Source organism: Oncorhynchus masou, chromosome 28, assembly GCF_036934945.1.
Source record: "Oncorhynchus masou masou isolate Uvic2021 chromosome 28, UVic_Omas_1.1, whole genome shotgun sequence".
NCBI lineage: Eukaryota > Metazoa > Chordata > Actinopteri > Salmoniformes > Salmonidae > Oncorhynchus > Oncorhynchus masou.
Genome location: NC_088239.1, coordinates 24,369,419 through 24,379,399, shown reverse-complemented (window position 1 = coordinate 24,379,399; position 9,981 = coordinate 24,369,419). Strand labels below are relative to the sequence as shown.

Sequence of the window (9,981 nt, the reverse complement as noted above, 5' to 3'; positions counted from 1 at the left end):
CATTATGTGAGCTAAAAAATATATAAAACACTTCCTTAATGTATAATTTTGTGAAAGTACTAAGTTACTGTCCCCACTGCAAAAAAAAAATGCCTTCAAAGCCTGTCATTGGCAAATTCATTGCATCAGAAATCCAGGGTTTATATACATCAGTGGTTAAGCCATAAGAAGGTAAATAAACTCACTTCATATATATGCTTTGTGGTGATGAATGATGTCTCTCCAAGCACCACTGGATAAGTTTACAGTGATTCAGGTTTCATAGCACCTTAATGGTCTATCTTTTAAATGATACTGGACTGTCTTTTTATGAATTAACACTGACTGTCTCTCACACACACACACATGATTTGTGTCAAACATTTGAGTGTTAATAAGTATGAGAATTGTAGAAGAAACACATGGTTCACATTAAAAAGTGAAAATTCAGTTTGAATACTTCTGTCTTAACGGTCCATAGTTTATAATGCACACTATTCTATTGCTCTAGACACGTGCACAACGTACTTACAGGTAAACACCCACATACACGCAGATGCACACAGACATCCTCTCTCTTCTCGTTTTCCCTCTCTCGCTCGCTCACACACACAGCTCTGTCTCTCTGCTGCCTTTGATGTTTCCCCTCATACACTGTGGGTCCCATTTGATCGACAACATGAGAAACCTGGAGCGTCGCTCCATCTCACACACCTGTTTTCAATTCAGACTGCAGACAGAAACAGTCGATTATTTCTCACAATCAGTTTTCGTTCCGATTCAGCCGCTATTAGTCAGTTTACCTGTGTGTTAAATATGATGGATTGATTCTAAAATGATTCAAGACCAATAATTAGTACAACTGTATGATTTCTTTCTGCAATTTGGACACCTACTTTGCTTAAAAAGTTGATTTCAAATAGGTTCAATATGTTTGGGACTCCATGACATGAGTAATGTCTGGCTGTTAAGTTTTCTATTTAAGCTGTGGAAAATACTGGGTATTTCATGTATGATGGTTGTCAGGGTGGTGGGGTCAGTTTTAAAGCTGTCATGGTTGAAAAGACTGAAGAATTAGGCTCATATGTGATGCAGTCACATGGTGGAGGTGCTGTCATTCACATTTTTAATCAAAGCCTCTATTTCAGGACATACATGTTCTACATGAATGACATCTCAATCAATCTCAGTTCATCCCAAAAATCACACCTAGATGCTGACCTCTTCATCACTTTTTGGTACGTATTTTATTTTTTTTTAAAGCAAGAGGGAGAATCAACATCGTACAAAATTTGTGAATTTTTATTTGGCTTTGAAAAAAACAAGAATACACTCATTGTTGTTCTACAATACATAGAACAAACAAATCACCAAGCATTGCATGGCGAAGTGAAAATAAAGCAGAAGTATTTCAGTGACCGACCGCTTTGCTTCGCTGCCAAATCGCTGAAACACTTCATTGTGTCTAATTGTTTGGGGGAAAGAACATGCACAAAGGCAATTAAGAATGCTATGCATAGGCAGCACTTCCACAGGGCCAAGAGTTTTGAGGCTAAAGCACAACATACATTATGCAGTTAACGGTTAACATATTGTTGCTACATAAAACCTGATTTGTGTGAATTATCAAATGTAAAAATGATAATCTGAGGATAAACTTTCCCTACACCATTTATGTAAGTATATGTAATGTATACTACACTTATACTGTAGTTCCATGGTCACATAAATATTTGTAACATAATTATATTGTTTGACATACATGTATCCGAGAAGCACAGTATTGACACAACTGTGATTGTTTTATCAAGCGATTGAAGTACAATTCTGTTTATGAAGTAAGGTATTGTTTCCAATAGTATATCGATACATTTTTTTTCCCAATGTTCCTCTATTATTTTAAGTGACATAAAATTCAGAATAAGTTATTGAAAATATGAAATAAAAATAACAGCCTGGTGAAAGTTAAATATAATACATTTTAAAATATTTAAATGCTCTTTTATCAAAATACTCTAATACACACGCATTGAAAGGCAACATTTCATATTCATGTGCAGGAAATTGATGGAATAAGATATAGCATAATAAAAAGCATAACACACATTATAAACACACACACATCATTCAGCTTACTTCATAGAAAATAATTGGTCACTGATCAACCAGCCGAAGTACTTCGAGCAACATCAGTACTTGTCCTCCCCAAAAAAATCAATGAATCAACAAAGTATCAGTCATAAGATACAAACAACATTAACATAACAAAAATGTTAACATTAGACAAAACACAACCTTCCATTTCAAAAAAGTTCCTCTACCTTGGAAGCATCTGTGACGTTAAGTGAGGTTCCAATTTGATCTGTAATTTGAAATTGTGCGAAACTATGTATGTTTCCAAAACGTGTTGACAAAATGTGACAGAGTCAACAACAAAAAAGGTCCTCTTTTTGGATCACAACGCCACCCAGAGGATGGATATGTTAGTGCCTCCCTTGTGGGTGATCTGGTTAACACGACCACGTACGCAGTCCAGTGTCACATAGATGGCTGTACCGTTTTGGACCTGGAAGGAGGCCCTCAGGCCCACGTTGGCCCATTCGCTGCCCTCAGGCATGTGCCCAGAAATCTGCTGGGCCACGGGTGTAGCCTGTCCACCCTCCCCGCTGCCCCCCTGCCGGTGAAGAGTGAGCTTCACCACGTTACACGAATGGATCAGCTTCAGGTTGAGGGCAACGTTAGCTGTCCCATCCCCCCAGAAGACAAAGTTCTTTTGGGCGTTGGGTTCCCCAGAATGGGCCAGGCGCACTTGGTCTGATTCTGGGCTGACCTGCTGGAAGAAGAGGGCTTTGTTGCGAACGACTCCAGAGGGAAGGCCTGTCCTGGACACTGTGGCAGTCAGGGCAGAGGAGACAGCTGAGGGGATCCAGATAAGGCTCAGAATACTGATCCCAGTACTGTCTCCAAAGTAGCGGATATTACACTGAGATGGGGATAGGATCTCGAAACTAAGCGAGTGCCCACTATCCACCCTGACAGCCCCAGAAAGGGTGATGGATGTGTCCCTGTAGTTGACGCCCGACTTGAATGCCTGCATCAATTCCTGGTTGGTCCCGTTGCGGTTGGCATAGGCCACCAGAGAGAAGCCCTCTCGGATGCAGGTGTGGCCCATGGAGTACAGTGCTTGCTGTAGGACAAATTTAACCACGCCACTCTCTGTGAAGCGCACCCCGCGGCTGTCGTGGGTCAACCCCACCATGTAAGGGTCAGAGACGGAGGTGATGCGGAAGGTTGGACGGTAGTTGGTCTGGTAGTGGGCTGACATTGACATCTGTGCTGTCATGGCCACGGCTCCAGTATCGTGGGACAGCCAGAGCATGCTGAAGGAAGGCCCGTTGAGTTCGTAAACATGAAGGTCCTTGCTCTGGTTGCAATGCTGGTTGGGACTCTTCAGGAACAGAGTCAGCATGTGGTTGGGCTCGACCTCTGCGATGCCACTAACACTAACTCCCTGGAAGTACTTCCCGTCTGGCTGCTCAATGCGGACCCCACTGAGGTCATGGCCCTCCTCCTCTTGACTGCTGTTGAGTCGCATGCCCACCTGGAGGAAGTTCCTGCAATTGTGCTTTAGGGCAAAGTTATGGTCCAGCCACATCAAGCCGTGCTGCTGGAAGGATAGCCGGCCGGCATGGTTGGACAGCAAGTCGCTGGCTTCTTTGCTCTGGACATTGAGCTGGAGGCCAGGGAAGATGTGGCTGCCGGGGGCCCTGGCTGGGGGCAAGGTCACGGTGGCACTCCAGGACTGGGACATCAGGTTGTCTGTGAAGGGTCCACAGACAGAATCACTGGTGGCTGTACAGGGGATGGCAATGGGTTCTCCATTGCAGTCAGAACAAGCCTGGCACTCCGGAAGCTCCTGGTTGTAGAAGTAGTCATGCCCACATACTCCAGCAGCAGCCTCCCTTTCTGACATGCCCAGGCACCTGAACCCTCCTGCTCAGCATCAAACAACGACAAAGAGATGGGAGAAGGAGATCAGAAATATGAGCATGTGCCAAATTGCTTGATACTCTTAGTTGACTATTCAATAAAAGGACTTCTGGAACCAGGATGGATATCATGTCTAATTACAAATTATAAATGTTATAAGCCTTACCTGGAGTGTTGATGCACTTCACTCCCTGTCCACATAGGTTTGGTAATTCAAGGCATTCGTCTCTGTCCTGACATATTCTGTCTGCATTGGGAGAGCACTGGGAGACCAGGAAGAAACCAGGTGGGCACATGGTACACTTCTCACACTGCGGCGGCTCCCTCTGGAAGTCACAGTAATCCTCCGGTCCACACGGGGCGCCACACCCCAGCAGGGGGTGCGGAAGGTGGGCTTCCCCGACCACATCCATCAACTTAGCATCTACATCCATGTGCATGTCCTTGCGAACGGCATAGGACTTCTGCAGGTGGCTCCGAGCCTGGCTCTGGAGGCCTGCCAGGTGGCTCTCGAAGTAGCTCTGGAGTTCCCCTTGGAGGCCTTGGAAGGACACCTGTTTGACGGTGTCAGAGAGCAGGCCATACTGTGCCTTGACCACGTCCATCTGCTCGTACATGCGCCGCTGCTGCTCCAGGATCTCCCGCTGCTGGGCCAACAGCGCCCCCTGCTGTTCGGTTAGCTTTTGCTGCAGGTCGCGGATGATCGTCTGCTGAGCCTGAAGGGCCTCTACCAGTTTCTCCTGCCCCTTAGCCAGTTGGAGGTGTAAGATGAGTGCATCCTCTGAAGGCACCTCATTCTCCCCTGTGAGATGGAAGAGGGCAGGGTTTAACGTGTGGAGTAGTCAGAGATAGGATGTGGAACTATGTATAGCTAGCTATTAAACTGGAATCAAGTACTAATAATGTGCTCCTGTACTCTAAGATGATTCAAAACAGTTCAGCAAATCATTACTGAAATTGTGGTTAATGTTAAGTTAAATATACTGTGAAATTATGATAATACAGTACATCCCTTTTTGAGATTAAATACTTTTTAAAATTTTTGTTAAACTATTTTGCCACAAAATCTAAAAGTCCAACATCAAGTAATGGAAGTTTCCTAGGCCGGCTTTTTATAGACATCAAAGCATTCTAACTTTTCTTGACTGCCAGACATTTTTCTAGTTCAATTGGACTGTAGTCAATGATGTCTAATCTTGGGTCTCAAACACAAGAAGATGGTAGCAATGATGCCTAATGTTGCGTGTTTAAATTAATCCCAAATAAATTGAAAGTAATTAAAGGAATATTATGTGATTTCCATTTCACCATGTCATTTCTAAACAAATCTATGTAGCCTATAAGACAATAATCACGATGAAAACCGCTTGTTCTGGAATGAGACCACTTTGGTTATTTTGCATACGCATTGTGTAAAGGGGTTCCAAATTACGCACACATCCACGGAGTTCAATCTGGCACGAGTTGGAAACCCTTTTACACACTATGTATCTTCCCTCGTCTGTCAACTACGTTCTCCTCAATAGACAGCCTACACTGTAAAGGTGTTACTGGGGATTTGACAGTAGATTACAGGCAGCTCGTGGCAAGTAAAACTCTGTATTACACATTACAGTACACCTAATGTAATATAAATATGGCATCAAAGCAAGTACTGTGTAATTACACAAAGTACAATACCATAAAATGTACTGTATTATACTGTAAAAAAAAAGAAGGTAAATGAATGGATGAATGAAATTCATTGAGGGAGGAGTTAAGGGATTGGTGCAAGCATGTTGGCTGCTAGGTAAAGTGTTTACACATTATAGCATATTAATTAATATTTGGGTATTTATATCACTTGCACTTCTAGAGGTCTTACCAAAGGCTTCCAAACTGGCATCGACTACAGGGCAAAACAGTAGTGATGTTACGTTGAATGCTGGAGCTCCAAGGCATGCGTTGAAATCGTGAAGCAGTGTGCCGATGACTGTATCACTTTATCAGAAGCATGTGATCAATGATGTCTGAAGTTTTGCTGAACAACCACCTGATTGGTTTGGTATTTATTTGGCAGAAGACAAAGGCTACACTACGCTCATGCTATGGGACATCGTCTATAGTAATTTGGCAGCTCTAAATTATTTTGACCAGCAGGTGCCACTAGTGTATAGTGTGTTGATCAAAGCCTTGAATGATGAACTTATTTTCAACACAATTGGATGGAAAATCTCAATGCTTCAGGAAGCTCCCATCACTACAAAACAGACCAAAAGGACATGGTAAAGGTTTAATAGTTGCTGCCCATCCAAATTGATGGGGCACTATAACCACAGAGTACAGCATTCTCACTCAAGGGTGCAACAAATATAGCCTACTACAAGCCCAACCCTCAAAATATGTTAATGAACCAAAAACAACAATACCATGCACCCACTAGTGGTCAAACGGTTATTAGTGCACCAAAGATATGGTATGGTATTGTATTCTGTGGGGTGGAATGACAGTACCATACGAAATACAACAATGTTTTGCTATGCGCAAAATATTTTCCCACAATGCACCATAATGTATAGTATGATGCAGTAAAATGTTTCAGAGTATTTGACTGTTTATAATACCCCAAATGACCATATAATTTACAGTTTTCTGTTACTGTGTAGTATGTTAATGCATTATACCACTAATAATAATATATTTCATATACAATTGATGTGGGTATATACTAACCTGGTTTAATGTCACATGTGAGCTGCACTCCCAAAGGCGCACTGCCAAGTTCAGATGCAGGATATCCAAACTCTGGAAATTCTCCCAGAAACTGAGCAGCTCTGTCCGGCATATGGACAGGGGAAGGCTGTCTGGAAGCTGCGGCATCATCAGTCAGACAGCCGACTCCCACACAATCTTTTGGACGGGGCTTTGGCCGTATCCTTAGTGGTAATTTACATTCGATTCCTTTGCAGTCTCTGGTGTCGTTAAAAGCGTGGAGATGTTTCTGAGGAGTAACGCAATCCGCTCCAGTACATCCTGAAACGAAAACTTCAGACGTTTGCATCCTTGCGCTTTCTCTAACGCTGTCACTATGCCTACCGCGCTGTGGTTGAACAACATACGTGTCTGTTGTGTCTCCTCTTGACTGAGAGCTGTGGTACACATGGTGCTGGCTGGGGACTGCCTGTCCCGATCTGCCCTGTGTTGTTGGATTATATTGCCGCGGTGGTCTGGATGATCTACCCCCCAGGCATTGGGCTCCGACGCACGGTCTGGGATCCCCAGTCTCGCCACCGTGGCAGTGAGTCCCCCGGCATATCTCTGCGACACCTCTTACTGTGTCATGTAATGATAACGAGTACACCAATAACAACAGCACTGTTCTGGACAATGCCATTTTGCATTTGTTTATCTCCCTGGAGAAAATGAAAACGATGTAAATGTCAGCATCTTTTCGCTCTTATGACACCAGTGCGCAAAAATTTTGGATAGACATGCTTATTTGATTAAATTAGATTTGGTTTAGTCTGGATTCCTCCGTATGTATTTTCTTGTTTATCTATAACAGATAAAGTAGGCTACCTGAAATCCAGATATGACAAAGTAAACTCCAACAGACAAAACAATAGGGAACATTACCTGTGGCTCTGGTATTTGGTGTGGATGCCCTTTTTGAATGTCGTCAATAAAATAAGAAAACAATTTGAAACGTGCATCGCTCCCCTCACTCCATGTCTGACCCACTCTGAAGGCTTCTGGAATAGAATGCTAGTATGTGACATTCCAAAGACTTAATTACCATCAGGTTTCCCCAGCCGCAAATTAACCCTTCCCCTTCCTATTCTTCCTTCCTATCGGAACACACTAAAAACAAATGGTTCCATATAGTGCCAAATAAGGGTTATTGGGCTTGTAAGAATAGCGGAATCGTTTCTGGTACTTTACACTCTTCAAATCAAATCCAGCTTCATTATATAGCACATTTCAGACATGGAATGCAACGCAATGTGCTCTACAGAAAGAAAAACAACAACAAAAATAAAGAAAATAATAAAAACTGAAATATTTACTACACAACAAACATAAATGGATATAAAACAAAAATAATAACGCAAACTGAATGAAGGAAAAACAAAGCTAAAAATGTGTGTTTCAAGATCTCTTTGAAATATGTCCACAGTTTCTGCCCCCCTCAGGTTCTCTAGAAGGCTATTCCAGGGGCATAGTAACTCAAATCAAATCAAATCAAACCAAATCAAATTTTATTTGTCACATACACATGGTTAGCAGATGTTAATGTGAGTGTAGCGAAATGCTTGTGCTTCTAGTTCTGACAATGCAGTAATAACCAACAAGTAATCTAACTAACAATTCCTAATCTACTGTCTTATACACAGTGTAAGGGGATAAAGAATATGTACATAAGGATATATGAGTGAGTGATGGTACAGAGCAGCATAGGCAAGATACAGTAGATGGTATCGAGTACAGTATATACATGTGAGATGAGTATGTAAACAAAGTGGCATAGTTAAAGTGGCTAGTGATACATGTATTACATAAGGATGCAGTCGATGATATAGAGTACAGTATATAGGTATGCATATGAGATGAATAATGTAGGGTAAGTAACTTTATATAAGGTAGCATTGTTTAAAGTGGCTAGTGATATATTTACAACATTTCCCGTCAATTCCCATTATTAAAGTGGCTGGAGTTGAGTCAGTGTCAGTGTGTAGGCAGCAGCCACTCAATGTTAGTGGTGGCTGTTTAACAGTCTGATGGCCTTGAGATAGAAGCTGTTTTTCAGTCTCTCGGTCCCAGCTTTGATGCACCTGTACTGACCTCGCCTTCTGGATGATAGCGGGGTGAACAGGCAGTGGCTCGGGTGGTAGATGTCCTTGATGATCTTTATGGCCTTCCTGTAACATCGGGTGGTGTAGGTGTCCTGGAGGGCAGGTAGTTTGCCCCCGATGATGCGTTGTGCAGACCTCACTACCCTCTGGAGAGCCTTACGGTTGAGGGCGGAGCAGTTGCCGTACCAGGCGGTGATACAGCCCGCCAGGATGCTCTCGATTGTGCCTCTGTAGAAGTTTGTGAGTGCTTTTGGTGACAAGCCGAATTTCTTCAGCCTCCTGAGGTTGAAGAGGCGCTGCTGCGCCTTCTTCACGATGCTGTCTGTGTGAGTGGACCAATTCAGTTTGTCTGTGATGTGTATGCCGAGGAACTTAAAACTTGCTACTCTCTCCATTACTGTTCCATCGATGTGGATAGGGGGTGTTCCCTCTGCTGTTTCCTGAAGTCCACAATCATCTCCTTAGTTTTGTTGACGTTGAGTGTGAGGTTATTTTCCTGACACCACACTCCGAGGGCCCTCACCTCCTCCCTGTAGGCCGTCTCGTCGTTGTTGGTAATCAAGCCTACCACTGTTGTGTCGTCTGCAAACTTGATGATTGAGTTGGAGGCGTGCGTGGCCACGCAGTCATGGGTGAACAGGGAGTACAGGAGAGGGCTCAGAACGCACCCTTGTGGGGCCCCAGTGTTGAGGATCAGCGGGGAGGAGATGTTGTTACCTACCCTCACCACCTGGGGGCGGCCCGTCAGGAAGTCCAGCACCCAGTTGCACAGGGCGGGGTCGAGACCCAGGGTCTCGAGCTTGATGACGAGCTTGGAGGGTACTATGGTGTTGAATGCCGAGCTGTAGTCGATGAACAGCATTCTTACATAGGTATTCCTCTTGTCCAGATGGGTTAGGGCAGTGTGCAGTGTGGTTGAGATTGCATCGTCTGTGGACCTATTTGAGCGGTAAGCAAATTGGAGTGGGTCTAGGGAGTCAGGTAGGGTGGAGGTGATATGGTCCTTGACTAGTCTCTCAAAGCACTTCATGATGACGGAAGTGAGTGCTACGGGGCGGTAGTCGTTTAGCTCAGTTACCTTAGCTTTCTTGGGAACAGGAACGATGGTGGCCCTCTTGAAGCATGTGGGAACAGCAGACTGGTATAACTAAAGGCTGTCTCTCCATGCCTCTTGGTCCTT

General features: G+C 43.7%; 1 protein-coding gene across 1 annotated transcript; it reads right to left on the bottom strand.

Moving 5' to 3' along the window:
- Positions 1 to 1,207: 1,207 nt before the first annotated feature.
- Positions 1,208 to 7,733, bottom strand: nell3 (NELL (neural EGFL like) family member 3). Its single transcript, XM_064941639.1, has 4 exons — positions 7,585 to 7,733; positions 6,682 to 7,361; positions 4,136 to 4,771; positions 1,208 to 3,972 (listed from the first exon to the last, which is right to left on the bottom strand). The coding sequence occupies exons 1-4, from the start codon at positions 7,725 to 7,727 to the stop codon at positions 2,435 to 2,437; spliced, it is 2,997 nt and encodes a 998-aa protein (XP_064797711.1). The 5' UTR covers positions 7,728 to 7,733; the 3' UTR covers positions 1,208 to 2,434.
- Between the last annotated feature and the right edge of the window lie 2,248 nt (positions 7,734 to 9,981).

Coding starts and splice junctions, on each gene's coding strand:
- nell3 (XM_064941639.1), bottom strand. CDS start 7,727: ATGTCACATACTAGCATTCTATTCCAGAAGCCTTCAGAGTGGGTCAGA. Junction 7,362..7,584: donor ACCAAATACCAGAGCCACAG/GTAATGTTCCCT, acceptor CATTTTCTCCAG/GGAGATAAACAAATGCAAAA. Junction 4,772..6,681: donor CACATGTGACATTAAACCAG/GTTAGTATATAC, acceptor TCCATCTCACAG/GGGAGAATGAGGTGCCTTCA.